Source organism: Glycine soja, chromosome 17, assembly GCF_004193775.1.
Source record: "Glycine soja cultivar W05 chromosome 17, ASM419377v2, whole genome shotgun sequence".
NCBI lineage: Eukaryota > Viridiplantae > Streptophyta > Magnoliopsida > Fabales > Fabaceae > Glycine > Glycine soja.
Window position 1 is genome coordinate 702,571 of NC_041018.1, and position 17,173 is coordinate 719,743.

Here is a 17,173-nt window from a genome sequence, read left to right on the forward strand (position 1 = left end):
TGTGATGTGACGATATATATTCTTCTTCTCACGAATACCATCATCATATTAATGTGGTTTCAATATATGTTTCTAAACACCATAAATTTCAGCTGATTAAGGATAGTGAGTTGAATCTTACCTTGACATTGCAGAAGAGATCGAGGTTCCAATCCGAACATATTATGCCATTTTCCGTTTATTTAGCAGGTTTTCATTACGTTTCCAGCTGCCAACCCATACGAGAAAGATAGTTAGTTGGAATGTTTTACAAATATGCCATCCATGCATTCTAATCTATACGCCAATATTTTATTGTCTGATTGTTAATTTGAGATTTGTGACTTTTTTGGGTAAGAATGTAAACGATTCGATTCGAATGCGAAGCCTGCATTTTCATGTTGGTTCAAAATGGAATCTTCCAAAGGCTGGTCTTTCCTAATAGGGACTAGTAATGCCATCGTGATCAAAGCTATCACAATGGCTTATATATAAGCTTTACCTAATAGTTGAATAGTAGATTACCTGAAAAAAAAAAGGGATAAATTAAGTAATCCATTCTATCCCAAATTCAGGTTTTGATCAATTTTTATGTAATACAATTTAAATCTTTTAATATGCAAGAAAAATTAATGACATTAATATATATATATTAGTAAAATTCATTATCATCTAAACCACTTAATAATTTCCCAAACAAAAAAATCCAAGTATTCTTTTTTGGTGTAATAAAAAAATATTGAAACTTCTTATTTGACACTCAATTAAATTTATCCATTTTAGGATAAAGTATGACATTTAATTACGACTTCATATCCAAATCAAAAATCAAATATTTAAATCTTAGTTAAGGACTTAGTGTAAATTACTTTTGTCAACAACTAGACTCCAAGCAATATTTCATCTTATTAGTTATTATTGGTTAGAATTTTCAACTAAAATTAGCACTGGTTCCAAACACACGTGAATAAAAATGATACGGGAGTTTGATACAATTTTGTTTGGGAGGAAGAAAGAATGGATGAACTAATAATGGAATTAAGAATAGCTTCGATACTTTAATTTTGAGGTAAAGAATTATTGATCTTTAAAATATGAAAAGCCACAACAAACCCACTGATACTCGTAATTTTGAATCTTTGAATCGAAATGATCCATTCTGTATCTACAGACCACAGCTGTTTCAAAAACATCACATGATAAACTCTAGTTATGCTAATCATTTCATTCTGTATAAACTAGCTCAATGGCATTCCAATTATGAAAATAGTAAACATAGAGACAAGACGAAAAATATAAGTATACATTAGAAACTTCAGATTAGATGTAAGTCTGCACACGGCTCATGTATGTAAAGCCAAGAGATTTTTCACAAAATTTGGTAAAAACAAGGTGCATTTCAGAGTAGTTGGTGTATCTCAATGTACAAAAGTATCACTAATTCGATCAGCCAGTTGAGGTTAGACATTGAGAACTGATAAAATAAAATGCACGGGTAACCTAAAGGGCATATATTAAATACAATATACTTCTTGCCTAGCTCAAGGTATACATTGTCATTCTAAACAACCAACCTAATAACCGTCAGACAACATACAGTTTACATACGTCAGTGAACAAAGAGATAAATGAAGTGACAGGAATAAGTAAAAAGTTCCTATACGATCTAGCAACGAGCAGAAACATATAACCAGCGTTTTGTGCAGATCATACCCTGCATCATAATAAAAGAAAAATTGAACTATTTATCAGTCAATTTTCATGTGTAGACCATAACAGAACACTCGTTAAAAACTCACAATGACATAAAATAACTCATGAAGATTAGCATCAGAGTGGTAACAGAGAACACGGAGCTCAGGAAAGGAAATGAGGCGGGAAACATACACAGAGATATTGCACAAGTGGGGAAGACAATTTCAAACATACAAAATAAGTAGGGACATAAAGAGGATTTAGTGGTCAATCTAATATAGAAATGGTTGGACTCTTGAATAGTAAAAGAAACATGCAAGTTTCAATTATTCAGTATTGTATAAAGAAAAAACATATAATGGAAAGGGGCGATTTGTTTCTGCCATGACAAGCTTACTGAAGAAATGCTTTAGAAAAAAAAATCTCATGAGGACAATAGTAAACAGATAAAACTAAGATGAAAGAAAAAGTTAACCTTATATGGCAATAATTGATCAGCACTAACGGGTGTCAGACTGTTTAAATAGATGATGACGTGCTAACATCTCTGGTATTCCTAAAGCAGAAATGCTTTCACATCCAAGTAGCTCTTGAAGCTTTGCATCGCATAATATCACCATTGAATTTAAAGGATCCTACAAATAATATGCAGCAATTGTAGATCAAACAATTATGGACACCAATAACGCCAGGAAAAGAACTTCCTAAATGAGAAGAACAAATATTCCCTAATCTTTATCCATTATTCAAAAGAAAAAGACTTTTCTTTATTTTGATTTATTTTTGGCTTTCAATCATGATTTGATTTCAAGTTAATTGTTTGAACAACTGTTTAAACTTCACGAGAAAAAACCATGATCTTAATTCTTATGTAAGTGTTGGAATTGTCAAAACTGAAGGTTGGAGCATCTCTGAGTTTGTGGGCATGCAAAACGTAGTGGACATATGACTACACACCTCCAAATGGTGAAGCTTGATGTACTCCCAAACAAGTCTTATGGCTTCAGACTGTTGCATCTCTCTTCCCTCAGTGCCCAAAAATTTGGCAAGCGCTTCAGATATTGCCACGGTAGATGGAGCAGGTTCAGCACTTTCAGTCTTAATTTCAGTATCCACCTTCACTCGTTTAGCCTGTGACTCCTCTGGAGCAACAAAATTGAAAGCTATTTAGATTAAAGAACCAACAGTACAAAAGATGGTAACACAGCATCCTCATTAATGTGGGATTTGGATAAACTTCTCGATAAGAAGGTAAAATGAATTAAGTTTTTTTCACAAGTTAAAATCAACTTTTAGAGAATCTAAATGAGAGAAGTTTTATAGAAAGTTAAACTGCATAAGTTATTTTTAATTTATGGGAGAATCTTAATTTATTTTACCTTCTTATTTTCTTTTCCTATAAATACTTATCGAGAAGTTAATCCAAACAGAGCATTGGGTATTTACTACTTACTTGTAGGACCAAGTGGGATAATGTGTTTAGCTAGCAACTGATTCATCTTGAACATATCGGTGCAGTCTGTCTCAAATACCAAACGCAGGGCATCATCACAAATTATCTTTCTTTTGTTACCAGGATCTTGGAGGTTGTTTTTCTTTATGTATGCCCACAGCTGCCTCACAATCTGAATTGAGCATATTATAGTGTTCCAAAAGAATTTGTTTCTTAATCAGTGGTTTATTTCAGATAAATAAAAATTCATGTTTTTTACTATGAAATTAAGAGAGTATCTAAGTTAGTTAGGGAAAAGAAAACTACTTCAGTTCTTGGCATTGCCGGCTCACCAACAACCGCCTGAAGTTCAGGAGAAACACCACAAACTTTGTTTAGACCACCAGCACCACCTCTTCTTTTGCTTCCAGTTTGCACACTGGTAAATCATTTATAAAGAACACCAACACACCATCTCATATGTTAATTCCATCACGCCATTCTAATTACAATAGAGACAGATTGGAGAAAATCATGCATGTTCAAAGCTAATCAGAAGACGACATCAGGCACAGATATTGATCCTCAGCCTTCAAATTAACTTAATATGCAATACTGTAGCAAATATGCTAGAAGCCTAGAACCTATCGTGTGCATTACATTTACATCTCAAGGCAAAGGCTTAAAGAGTGAAGAAAGTCACAATATAACATGGGCTAGCAAAACGCTAATTATGTTCACGTACATATGAAAAATATATAAATATAAGCTGTGTTTGGACAGTATATTTAAAAAAACAATGCATTTTAAATTTTGAAAAACGACAAATAACATTAAGCAAACAAGATTGTCGCACGTCCTGGTCAATGGAATGGGAATAAATACACAATAGGGGCAGGAGAAGGCTAGCAAACAACAAAACTACAAGAGGACAATAGTTTTAAAGAAAGTGATATTTGGGGACCGGGGGTATTCTCTTCCAATAAATAAAACTATTATTAGTATAACGTAATAAAATCATCAAACGGAAAATGACATGACATGAACAAATTTACAACTATTTTTACAAAAAAAAAAAAGTTAAAGCTATGAAATTTCAACGACAAAATAGAAAAAAAAAACTACGGTGTCCAATAATAATAACAACAACCAACCAACCCTTAGTTTCTAGAAATGGAACCGTATTCGAACTGCATACAATATAAGATCAACCCAAGATCGTAACGGTACTTTGGACGAAACCGAAAGCGGACAGCTCTAACCCAAAACTAAGTCGAAGCAAACAAAAAACCATCGGAGCTAAGATCTTAATTAATTAACGGGACAACGACAAACCCCATGAAGACTCACCCAGTTAAGAACTTGAATAGCAAAACAAAAGGGCATACGAAAAATCGCACCTTTCTTTGGGCACTTGAGGAGGGGCAACATTTTGAGGAGGAAAGGTCTCGACTTTACGCGGTGGAGGAGGGTGGGGGTGCTGCAGGAAGTTGATCTCGTCATGGAGGGCAAAATGGGAAGCAAAGTGGGTGGTTGGGAAGTGCAGTTGGGTGTGAGGGGCAAAATAGTCTTTGTGAAGTGGAGGAGGGTGAGGAGCAAATGTCTGTGGCTGTGACCGGAGAAGATGATCGATCTGGTCTCTGATGAAACTGGCCTTGTGAGAGAGGTCTAACCCTAGTTTGGCCTCCAGCTGCTGAACGACGCCGTTTACCGTAGTTATGGAGTTTGGGTCAGAGTGACGCAGTAGGGACTCCACCCCTTTCGCTATATCTTGGTCCGTCACCATTCTTCTTCTTCTTCCTTCACCACCTTCATATACCAACAGAAAAAACGGCTGCTTATACCTTCTCTCTTTCTTCTTCTGTTTCTCTGTCTGTCTCTCTCTCTTTATAACATCGAAATCACAAAAATGCCCTCTATTCCGATTTCGAAATGTAGGAAATGACAATGGTGTTGTGTGGTGAGGTTATCACGGTGTTTGGTTTCTCTTTTCATTTTTATTTTTTAAAAATTATTTTTATTTTTAAAAGATTAAAATTTTGAAAATATATTTAATTTAATGTCTTATTTTTTATTTTAAAGAAATAAAAACATTGTGTTTCTAAAAGAAAATATATTTTTAAATTTATTTAAAATTATATTCTTTGTAATTGTATTTTTATTTTATTCAAAATGAGTTTTTCGATTTTAATCGAAATTTTATTGTTTCTAGTTTTTGATTTGTTTGAAAAAATATTTTCACTAAAAATATTTTTAAAAATATAACAAAATATATTTTCATCATCATTTTTTATTTTCAGTAAAAATAAAAACAGAAAACTATGAAACCAAACACCCATTAATGATAAAAGTGTAATTTCGTGGGATAAAAGGGAGTAGTGGTTGAGGGGTAGAAACGTAAAAAGGGGTAAAGGTTGCAGTGGGAAGGAAGGGGCTAGCTTCTTTTTGACGTTAAAGATGAATGAAATGTGGCAAGACATGGATAAAGTGGAAACCGTCTCCATCTCTTTAGACTTTGGCAACGAGGAATGAGGTAAAACGGAAGCAATGTGGAATTACAAAAATGCCATTTATCTTCCAAATCAATGAGTTTGAGTGGTTAGGGATTAGGGGAGTTTGGTCATCTAATTAAGATTGTCTAATTGGTGGGGGGCTTCATCTACTACTCAGCTAACACAGTCAACGTAGAGGAATGGAGAATTTCAGTCCTAGTCCTAGACAACAACCATGGTCCATGGCCCAGTTTAACCATGTTTTAAAATAGCCAAATATGGAAATCTACCCTCTTTGTTTCGTTTTTAGCATACGGGAAATCCTTAATAATTTGGATCCATGAATTTACTGCACTGTGTGACGGGTCTTTTTCACGCAAAGATCTCTAGATCGAGGCAAATTAGATGTTACATCCCCTAGCCCAACCTCAGTGTTTATTGGTTACACTGTGTTTGCTTTACTTCATTTACACTTTTCGAAGCAGGTTAAAACGTAAATTCTTGTCTCACTTTAAATTTATATATTCAAGTATCTGAACACTAATACAGACAGGTACTTAGTCGTGTACATGAATTTAGGATATTGATAATAACTGATGTCTTTAGTTTCGTTCACGAGGTAAAAATCATGACCACCAAATAGTAATAAGCTTTAATATAATTTCATGATTTACATGTTTTAGTTAGTTTAAAAATAATTTTTTAGTTTTTATAATTTATATTTTAATTTTTTTAGTTTTTATAATTTAAAAGTAGTTTTTTTAGTTTTTATAATTTATATTTTAATTTTTTTTAATCCCTATAGTTTGAAAGTAATTTTTTTAGTTCATATAATTTATATTTTAATTATCTTTTAATCTTTGCTACAAATATAATATATATATTATTAACTATAAATTAGTTATATAAATTATCAATTATTTTTTTATTATAAATTATCTTACAATAAAATAGTTATAAATTACTTGTTAATATCTTTGTAATTAATTATAATTGATAATATTGCTCATATTTTGATGGTAAGGATTAAAAGAAAATTAAAATATAAAATATATGATTAAATAATCACTTTCAAATTATAAGAACTAAAAAAATATATAAATTACGAAGACTAAAAATATCACTTGTAAAACAGAAAAACTAAAAGAGAATTAAAATGTAAATTATAAAAACAAAAAAATCGCTTTCAAACTATAAAGATTAAAAAATATAAATTATGAAATTATAAGGAACAAATTAAACCTTTTAATAATAATTTTTTAAAACTCTTCAACTTTTAGAGTAGTAATTAGTAAGGTTAACATTGATTTTCTTAGGAGAATATTCCTCGATCAAAAATAAAATATTGATAGTAAAAATATTGAAATTTGAGTGATTTTTAACATACTAATGAAATAGAATCAAATTCATAATCACATATTTAAAAGAATAAAATAAAATGATTTGCTAATCATATCATGATATTTGTTAATATGAATGATTTTTTAGTTGGATTGAACAAATAAGTTAGTTAAATTATACACAAAAGAAAACTGAGTATATTAAGAAAAAACGAGGCTATAAATTTCTTAAGTACATGCAAATCTACGTAAAAACTAAAAATAGTCATCACAAAATCTCATATAGATCTATAGATCTAATATATTTAACTGTATACAAATAGTAGGTAGTAGGAAAGATACCTGTGCTGATGTTTCTAAACATATGTTAAAGTGCACCTGGTATTTTTGTCTTCAAGTAGAGTCGTAGAGATATTAAAATGTAAGAGAATTCTAAGCTAGTTGTTCTAAAACAGATCATATAGGATGACAATGGAGAGAGATAAAAAAGCTAGCAATCTTTCCACACCCGGTTATACTTACAGGGTATCAATTAAACAAATATCCACAATTATATACAAATATTTATGTGTTTCTGTAAATATTTGTTAAGATATAAATATAATTTAAAAACACTAAAAAAATTCATTTTATACATACATTTATATTAAAAAATAACTTTATAAAATATATTCATAGTAAAAATAAATAATTTTGAAATATAGATTTATACTAAAAATAAATTCAAGCAATTTACTTTATATATAATTAAAAGTATTTAAATAATTATATGCTAGTGTACTTTGTTACAAGTATCTTACTACTTGCGCACCACCCTATTAATAAACGTGTGTCTGTCTTATATTCTTAGCAAAACCTGCAGCTAATTAAATATTTTTTCTTTTAATTTTTTAAACAATATATCAAAGAGGTTAGTAATATCCTAATTATTTTTTGACCAAAATATCCTTAATTATTTTACAACAAATGTTATGAATTACTAGTAAGAAGATAAATTTATTCTCTCTCTTGTGAAAATGAAGAAGAAGACTAACATATGTTAAATAATTAAGTGAAGAGATGAGTTTAAATACTTTCAAGGGTAATTTTGAACAAAAATATAAATTGCTAAAAAATTTAATGTTATTGATTAAATTAACCAATCTCTTAAACAAATTCTTAAAAAATAAGAACGAGTTAAAATATGAATCATGTTAATTAGTATTTTTAGAACATTGATTAAAAAATTAAAAAAGCAATTGAATTATTTATTATGAAAATTACATGAGAACATAAAAAAAATCATAAATAATATAATTTTGTGCTTCTTAATATTTATTTTCTCTTTTTAGTTTCTTAATCATGAACCTTTATCATTATATTTAATGACAGAAGATTATGTATACTCCTTTACTCATCTCTAATTATAAGAAATAATTGATTAATTTAGTTATTAACACTAAATTTATCTTTCCACAAAAATATTAAATTTATTTATAATTATAATATTTTTTAAAATTTATCCTTAGTTTTATTAAAAATCTATTCATATTCTCTCTAATATGGAAAGAGACAATTTATGATATTTTAGTCAAACAATAGTTAATACATAAAGAGAGATAAAGTAAAATTTTATGATATAAGAAAAAAATTATTGCCTATATTTTATATATTTCATAAATAAGAACAAAGTAATAGTGAACATATATATATATATATATAAATTGTTGATTATATTTCATATATTTCTTTTAACCATTAGATTTAAGAATAAAAGAATTACTTGTGTAGGTGGATCTTTTTCTTGTATATAAAATATATAGGATTCGTGATTGAATTAAGGCAACCGAATACAAACACACAAAAAAAAAAAACAAAGAAATTAGGCAACCGAATCAAAATTAATTTAGGGCATAAAGGGATGATGACGATTTCAGCTAAAAAGATAATATGATAATTGGAGTTAATAAAACACAAGTGAAGTGACATAGAGAGGAGAGAAGAGAAGGAAGAGGAGAGCATGGCAGAGATTCAGATTCTAAACCTCGGAGGCCCGCCAAGCTTAAGTACGAGGAAACTGCCATGCCATTCGCATTCCCAAAACTGGACTTGTTTGCAGCACAAGCTCAAGTGCAACGGCAGATTCCTTTGCCTTTTCTCCAACAACAGAAAGGAGGTATCTACTGTTTGGTTTTCCTTCTCCTTGCATTTGGGAATGGGCTCTATGCTAAACTTTCCACAACACTTGCTCTTGCTCAATTCTCTTTACTGCACTTTTTAGCATTTCGTGGCACTATTTGTCCAATCATGGTTTTTACATTCCTTCTCTAACTTTTTTTATAATGGCTTATCAATTGGAGAGGAAAGCAAACATGGATAACCATGCATTTCCTCTTGTTTGGTTGAAGAGAAATTGAAAGAAAAGGGAGACAAAATTTGTCTTCTAGAAACAAATTTATTTTTTCCCTTTCATTCTCTTATCAATTCAATTTTTTTTATCTCCTTTCTCGTTTTCTCTCCCACCGTACCAAACACAGCATCAGTCTCACCTCCAATAGTTCTCACACTAGTAGTTTCTCAGTTGTAGATGTCTTGTCTTGTATTGCTTAGATATAAGTCACGCTATACCTTAGTTTTCCAAAGCCTTCCACAATATTCTCTCTAGTCTTGGCACTCGATCATATGCTTTTTCCAAGCCAATAAACTTCATATATAAGTTTGTTTTTATGTTTAAGCACCTTTCCATCAACTTCCGTAGAAGATAAGTAGCTTTTGTTGTAGAACTTCCTAGCATAAATCCAAATTACATATAGGAACCAAAGTGTTCCTTCTCTACTGATCTGATATCACATTTCTTAGTGAGCTAAAATGATACATTGTTCTCCGACACATTTCCAAACTAAAATAGGAATACTTTTAGGACCAATAACTTACCATTATCCATCATTGCAAGGACTTCTTTTGCTTCCCAAACAGTCAAACTAAAATCCTTGCCCATCATTGGAAAATCTAAGAATTTAGACTTAGGGCTTAACTCAACCTCAAAAATGGGCTTGTAAAGTGAGGATTGTCCAAGCTTTATAAGCTCAATTTTAGTCATCTCAAGTTGATATGGGCCTAAACACCACCCTTGAGGCTGGCAATTAAGGCAATCACAATTAAGACGACTTTCCAACACATCCTCTCGCGCCTAGGGCTATCATCTGGAGAGTGGCAAATGCAGGTGGCCCAATAATGGATCTAGAATAGGGTTTGATACCATCCTATAATTTGGACTCAGTGTCTAACTCAACCCTAAAAACTAGCTTGTAAAATGAGGATTGCTCAAGCTTTATAAGCTCTATTTAAATCATATCTATAGTTGATGTGGGACTAAACACTACCCTTGAGGCTACGATTAAGGGAAGCCCAAAGAAGCCGCAATTAAGGCAACTTTGAGATAGAAAACTTATAAAAATAGGTCTCTCAGCTCTCTTTGATATCTTGTGGGGGAGTGTTGAAAGTCAGGACTCAAGACAGAATATTCTACATTTATTTTATAGCAGTTTGTTGGCAAGAAATCTCTGATCTAGAGGAAACAATATATCCTTTAATTATTTGTATTTAATGTAACAAGCCTATATAAACCAATCTATGTGGTGTCTTCAATCACCTGATGACTCCTAATTGTGATAGATGCTTCTTCAAACTGTGCCCATGTGGATGTTGGATCTTCATCCACTGTCTCAGCCTCTCTCTTGTCATATTCAGCAGTGGAATCATTGCTCTCTCCATGAGAGAGCTTTGATACCATATCATATTTTGGATGGGAATGCAAAGTTGGTGAGGTCAAAGATCATAAGTCTAAAAGAATAACAGAGGAGTTCCATAGAAGTAACTTTTTGTATTGAATGAATAAAAAATGGTGATATAAGAAGGACTTACAAGTATTTATAAGAATGCAATGGAAGCTAAACTAAACTATAACAGAATGATGCAGGCAGTTACAACTAATTGACTGATCTCCTAACTGAATGATTTGAGCATATGCAAGTTAATTTCTATTACTTGTCACATGACTATTAGATGTCAAGGCGATCCCATAATGTAATGCTGTGTTTCAATTCCTTTTCCTTTAGGTAATGTTTAGAAGATGCCTTACACAACATGATGAAGCCGGCAGAATATTTATACTAAATAACAAACCAAACTATCAGTTGATATTGATATAATTATAAAATTTTGGCCTCATGATTGGTTATCCATGGAAATAGTTTATCACTAAAATAAGTCAAATCTATTTTGAATCTTGAGATGATGGACTTTGTATAGTCCTTGATGCCTCACAAAGCTGGTGTGAAGGGCACTAAAAAACTGAAACTGAATTTGAATTGCAGGAACAAGCTAGAAAAGCATTAGAAGGTGCACTAAGTGGGAAGAAAAATGAATTTGACAAGTGGAACAAGGAAATTAAAAGAAAAGAAGAGCTGGGAGGTGGAGGTGACACTGGTGGAGGTGGTTGGTTTGGGTGGGGTAAACGGTTTGGCTGGTCTAATGATGATAATTTTTGGCAAGAAGCAAAACAAGCTATTCTTACTATACTTGGTCTTGTTCTAGTAGTAAGAAGTTTCCTCATTCCTCTTTCAACTCTCTTAGTAATAGTCATGAATTCATAATTCATAATAAGTACTATGTGATAAGTATGATATTTTTCCTTTCCTCTCTGTATTTTCAGTATCTCCTAGTTGCAAAAGGCGATGTGCTCCTTGCTGTCATCTTCAATCCATTGCTATATGCACTTCGGGGGGTGAGAAATGGATTTGGTTTCATTTCATCAAAAGTCTTGAAAAATACTTCTACCAGCAATCAGCCAGATTTTGGTGGACTTTCACAGAAGAAAGCTTATCAGCATACTTCTGCCATGGAGAATGTTGTAAGAAAATGGGGTAGTGACTAGTGAGTAAATCTTCCTGTAAAGGTTTGGCATTACCCCTATGATGCAGACTGCTATTTATATTATCCCTCTTAATTTGTTCAATATCACCTTTGCTCCAAGCAAATATTTGTGCAGGGGATTTTTGTTGTAACTCAAAGTTTGTTTATTTCCTTGACATCTGAACAATGGTTAATTTTTGTTTCCTCTTTTGTTCTCCTGAGAAGTTAGTTAAGACTACAAAATGATCCTTTACAAGCCTGCAATTGATAAGGAAAATTTGTTTGTGAAACTGGGTTTTAACTTTCAACTGTGGTTCTCTAATACTTATTTTGTATATTGTATTAGCTAACCATAGGTCTGCTCTCGTTGATGCTAGGCTGTTTGTAAATCAGTACCACTTGTACTGCTTTCATTAATATATATAATATATCTACTTTTGCCGTTCAAAAAAATAAACTTTCGACTGTGGTTACTTCTAAATTTTATTATCAACTGCCTCTTGATTGGTTTCGTGTTTCGGTTTTGTCATATTTTATAAAAATATGCCATGAAAGTACAAGATCAAGTACGAAAACAAATATTCTCGTTGGCTTGAATACTAGTTTAGTGTACAAACAGCTGAAAAATGCCCCCCAAAAGATGCCTGGTGCATTTTCAGTTCTCTGTAAACCTGCAAAGTCTTATTATTATTATTATTATTGTTCTTGATTGTTTGGAATACAATCCTTACGTGGTATGGCCTGTCATTGAATTATTTGCTCATTTCATTTTCATCTGAGCTTGTCTCATAATTTAAACACCAGATTAGCAAATAGAATATTTTTTTTAGTAGAGTTGTTATTTTTTTGGTTAGATATTTCTATTAAGACACATTGACCCCAAAAATGCTCTATCAATTAATGAAATAAACATGAAAGCAATTTGTTTACGGTTGCATTAAATACTCCAATACCAAAATACTTAATCAACAGCCGAGATTTTATTTGATTTTATCATAATTGTCACGCTAGGTAGCTGAACGTCAACAAGCTCCCGAACAGTAAGATGATGCTCATTAGGGTGAGATGTTCTATTTATCAGAAAAGTGAGAAGAGAGGCAAGTAATACTTAATTGATGTTGCCACAAATCATGAAACTCAAAGAAAAATAGAGGATTACCAACAAAGTAACTCATTGTGTCTGATTAAAATTTGATAAAAGATATATTGACAGTAGGTAAATGCTCTGTATATAGAACTTATTTCTAACAAGCTAATATTACTCTTAACATTACTTTCTAACTAATCAGAATAAATTATAAGTTTCAGTGTATATCGATGTGCGTCCCAAAAGGTTAGACACACGATACCTGGAGGCAAGAATATGTACTTCAATAACGTAGTTCAATAATTTCTAGGACAGTTAAATAAATCTGTTCAAAAATAATTATTGATTTTTGTATTCCTTGAAATAGTTGGCAATAGATTGTTTAATTTTTGTTTAAGCAAAATGTGAGACCGCAACCAATCATAAATGATGAGAATATCTTGCATTTAAAATGTTTTTGTTCCACCCGAATATAATGACGTTATGTGTTATATTTCAAATTATTCTTATGGACCTAAAATCTACGTGATCATTTTTTCGTTGGAAGAAAACTTCATCGTGAAGATGAAAAAACTAGTGAGGCAATATGCACTAAATGATATATTTGGTGGGGAAATACAGACTCTTTTTTTTTTTTTTTTACATTCTAAGATCCATCAATATTTAAAAGTCACGTTAAATATTTATTTTTTATTTTATTCACAAAAATTTAAAGTCGAAACTTTATTTAAACGAAACCAATAAACTTCTTAATTAGTTTTTTTTTCTTTCGATACTCTCTTGATTAGTTCTTACACCATGGTAAGCGTGGAATGTATATATAATATTGAAATTTTGTTTAGGTCACCAGCTTATGGATGGTTTATTGTCAGCTTTTAACATTTTTCTTGATAGTAACGGTATTACCCATAAAAAAGACTGAAGGAGTCAAACTCCATGTTTAGTTCACCACCCAACTCAAACCTCGATCAATCTTATAAATTGTTTTAGTTAGGTCAAGACTATCAATTCGTTATTTTCGTTTGTTTTATATGTATAATCTTTCTATATATATATCTTGGGTTTAAATGTTACTATATTTTAAAATATAAATTTGCAGTTAGTGCTACAAGAGTGAGCTTCACGATGACGAGGAGTCTCTCCCATATTTGTCGTTGAATATTTGTGAATTGCGGATCACCACACGACCATTTCCTTCCCTCTTTGTTGCCTTCTTGACATCTTTTGTTGCTGCAACACTCATTTTTTTTCAATTAACCTTTTCTTCCTCAACGAAGTTCAATTCTTCTTCCTTTTGCACGTAAGTTGGACAATTCAATTCAATTATCTTCGTAGCGGGTTTTCTTGTGTTTCAAACTGGCTAGGTGGTGGTTCTTGTAAAAAGCTAGCTTCCATCTGGGTTTTGGCACCGTTGATGTCTTTGGCCATTGGGGTGGTCTCCAATTGCAAAAGCAATATGGGTTTTGATGACAACAAAGGCAAAGAGGTTCCTGAAATGCAGCACTCGGGAAAAACGGTTCATGTTCATGAAGATGAAAGTGGCGATGAACGAGGCACGAGTCTCAGTAGACACATGAGTGAAGGCTCCATTGCTGCCACCGAGGATGAAGATGAGGACGTTGAGAGGAGGATTGACTTGGGTCCCCAGTGCACCTTGAAAGAACAGCTTGAAAAGGATAAGGTTTCATCTTTTATTCTCAAAGATCTATATATATATATATATATATATATATATTATGCTTTGTTCTCCAGATAAAACTTAGATGCAATTCTATAGATATTTTTCCATCAAAATTTCAGTTTTATGTTGATAATTTGATTAATAAAGATTTGCATTAAAAGTCAACATACGTTAACTCTAATTCTAGTTTGAAAAACAATGTCAAAAGAACCTAATTAAGGAACTGTTCTTAAGTTTTTTCCTTATTCTTCTGTGTATCATTTATGCCTGTGTTGTGTTTTCTGCTTGAGTTCTTAGGATGATGAGAGCTTGAGGAGGTGGAAGGAACAGCTTCTTGGCAGTGTTGACATGACTTCTGTTGGTGGTAATTGTACTTGTTCAATTGCTATCCTTTAAAGTTAAATTGGTGATTCGGTTTCTTCTGATTTCTGTTTGTCCAGATCATCTTGATCTCAAACAGGAGTCTAGTCGTAAGCTTTTTAACAGTCAAATATGATGTAAAACAGAATGTTGTTCAATTATACTGTGAATTGATAATAGATTTAAGAAAAAATCTGTAACATCTTTTGAGACATGAATAAAAAAAATCGAAACATTTCTTTATAGTTTTCTGCCCCTAATATTGCTGCTGGCTTATCCTATTGATTATACTAGTGTTTTGATGGTTTACTGCATGTTAAGTGATGATTTTTTTTAATTTGTGGTTGCATGTTTTGTTGCTTCCCCTAATGACAGTAATTTTGCCATAGAATTGTATTTATCAGTTCTCGACTTAACTTTTGACATGTTTTTGTGAATACTTAAGAATCTCTGGAGCCAGAAGTGAAGATACTGAGCCTTGCAATCAAGGCGGCCGGTAGAGAAGACATTGTTCTTCCAATACCAGAGTCAGGAAATCCCAGTGGCTTATGGTTTACTTTGAAAGAAGGTAGCCGTTACAGTCTCATGTTCACTTTCCAGGTCAGCCATAATATCGTTTCAGGTCTCAAATACACCAACACTGTATGGAAAACTGGTCTCAAGGGTAAGTAGTTTTTAAAGTAAAAAAATAAAATAAAATTATATAAGTAAATCTAGCTCCTAAACATTAGAAATTATATAAGTTTATTCATTTATTAATCTTTAAGTTGACTTATATATCTCATTATGGGGCCTTGTTACAGTTGACAGCACTAAAGAGATGATTGGAACATTCAGCCCTCAAGCAGAGCCTTACACGCATGAGATGCCCGAAGAGACAACACCATCTGGGTTATTAGCTAGAGGGCAATATTCGGCTAGATCAAAGGTACGTAGTAGTTACTAATATTTAATGCATGCTTCCTTAATGAACAGCTTGTTAATATTCCTACATACGGTTTGATTAAGAGGTTTTAAAATTGCTAGTATTAAACCTGCAATGGTCACGAGATCCAGCACTGGTGCATTAAATAAGAAAAAAACTTGGCCTATCCTGTCTATATGTCCAACTGTCCGTATTGATGTTGTGGCTTGTTTTGGAAAGGAAGTGAGCACAAGTTAATGTCTCTTTGGCATCAATCATCCCACCAATAAATGTTCTAATAAATTTGTTGCCAGACTTCATGTGTATACATTTAACCACTTACTATTAGAAATTCAAATTCACGGGAGTACATTTCAAATTTTAGTCCTCAAAATTACTATGAATTGAGACATTTTAACTTCTGATATTTAATTTAAAAACTTCCTGTTAATTCTTAAATTTACAAAACATCATTGACTTTAGTTTTTAATTAGTACAAAAACAACAATGAAAAAATAAAGTAGAAAAATATTAAAATGGGAAGTTTTGTGTGTGTGTGTGTGTGAAGTTAGGAACTAATTAAGAACTTTTTAAAAAAATCTTAGATACTAAAATGTTGACATATACAATATTCTCAACTCAAGGACTAACAATGTAGAAGTTTAATCCTCTTTGTATCCTCACAAGTCATCTTTAGTTACAGTTTTTTTTATTTTTATTTGGATTAATGCATTACTTGACCTCCTATTTTTGTGTCACGTTTTTCAGTTTGTTGACGATGACAACAAGTTGTATTTGGAGATCAACTACACTTTTGATATTCGGAAGGAATGGCATTAGGAATGGCTCCGTAGTCATTGTTATTTGAGCTGAAATCGCCTTCAGTGTTTACTTGTTTCTTTCTTCATTGTTTATTTATCTCTAATCCTGTCTGAAACCAGTAATCTTAGCAATAAGAAAGGGATTTTTTTTGGAGGAAGAAATTGATATTCATTTATTGGCGGATAATTTTGTCAACAACATCTAGTATGCCTCTTTCTTTGGGTGCTCTGTTTAATTTTAAGTCTCGCTCTTTGTAACTACTAAGCTAATAAGGAGCATTTTTCTGAATTTGTTTGTGCCACTATATCTTATTATTATGTTCTTTCAGGGTTTTTTTTTTTAGAAACATTAGGAAGACTGTGATGACTGGAATTTAAGCAAGCTTGAGGTGTTGCTCTCACTTGTGCTTGTTAGCTGCTTCTCAGAAAGATTGGAACTTGAAAATATAACCTTGAGCTTGTATTAAATCAAAACCATACCTCAAAGAT

The 17,173-nt window shown here is 31.9% G+C and overlaps 3 protein-coding genes across 3 annotated transcripts; 2 read left to right on the forward strand and 1 right to left on the reverse strand.

The window, feature by feature from the left end:
• Positions 1-1,331: 1,331 nt before the first annotated feature.
• Positions 1,332-5,013, reverse strand: LOC114391437. Its single transcript, XM_028352448.1, has 6 exons — positions 4,507-5,013; positions 3,434-3,545; positions 3,128-3,299; positions 2,632-2,816; positions 2,150-2,309; positions 1,332-1,693 (listed from the first exon to the last, which is right to left on the reverse strand). The coding sequence occupies exons 1-5, from the start codon at positions 4,890-4,892 to the stop codon at positions 2,175-2,177; spliced, it is 990 nt and encodes a 329-aa protein (XP_028208249.1). The 5' UTR covers positions 4,893-5,013; the 3' UTR covers positions 1,332-1,693; positions 2,150-2,174.
• Positions 5,014-8,859: 3,846 nt separating this feature from the next.
• LOC114392420 lies at positions 8,860-12,121 on the forward strand. The gene is made up of 3 exons (XM_028353553.1): positions 8,860-9,093; positions 11,294-11,515; positions 11,632-12,121. Exons 1-3 carry the CDS (start codon positions 8,938-8,940, stop codon positions 11,851-11,853), a joined length of 600 nt encoding a protein of 199 aa, XP_028209354.1. The 5' UTR covers positions 8,860-8,937; the 3' UTR covers positions 11,854-12,121.
• A 1,738-nt stretch (positions 12,122-13,859) lies between these two features.
• Positions 13,860-16,989, forward strand: LOC114393082 (rho GDP-dissociation inhibitor 1-like). Its single transcript, XM_028354343.1, has 5 exons — positions 13,860-14,599; positions 14,897-14,963; positions 15,405-15,623; positions 15,763-15,887; positions 16,632-16,989. Exons 1-5 carry the CDS (start codon positions 14,333-14,335, stop codon positions 16,701-16,703), a joined length of 750 nt encoding a protein of 249 aa, XP_028210144.1. The 5' UTR covers positions 13,860-14,332; the 3' UTR covers positions 16,704-16,989.
• Positions 16,990-17,173: the final 184 nt, after the last annotated feature.

Bases quoted from the DNA above. Each gene is read 5' to 3' on its own strand.
- LOC114391437 (XM_028352448.1), bottom strand. From the start codon at position 4,892: ATGGTGACGGACCAAGATATAGCGAAAGGGGTGGAGTCCCTACTGCGT. The intron at 3,300-3,433 runs GTAGTTTTCTTT...TGCTCAATTCAG, and splicing joins CGGCAATGCCAAGAACTGAA to ATTGTGAGGCAGCTGTGGGC. The intron at 2,310-2,631 runs GTGTGTAGTCAT...TATTATTTGTAG, and splicing joins TCAAGCTTCACCATTTGGAG to GATCCTTTAAATTCAATGGT.
- LOC114392420 (XM_028353553.1), top strand. From the start codon at position 8,938: ATGGCAGAGATTCAGATTCTAAACCTCGGAGGCCCGCCAAGCTTAAGT. The intron at 9,094-11,293 runs GTATCTACTGTT...TTTGAATTGCAG, and splicing joins TCTCCAACAACAGAAAGGAG to GAACAAGCTAGAAAAGCATT. The intron at 11,516-11,631 runs GTAAGAAGTTTC...CTGTATTTTCAG, and splicing joins TACTTGGTCTTGTTCTAGTA to TATCTCCTAGTTGCAAAAGG.
- LOC114393082 (XM_028354343.1), top strand. From the start codon at position 14,333: ATGTCTTTGGCCATTGGGGTGGTCTCCAATTGCAAAAGCAATATGGGT. The intron at 14,964-15,404 runs GTAATTGTACTT...TGAATACTTAAG, and splicing joins TGACATGACTTCTGTTGGTG to AATCTCTGGAGCCAGAAGTG. The intron at 15,888-16,631 runs GTACGTAGTAGT...CACGTTTTTCAG, and splicing joins AATATTCGGCTAGATCAAAG to TTTGTTGACGATGACAACAA.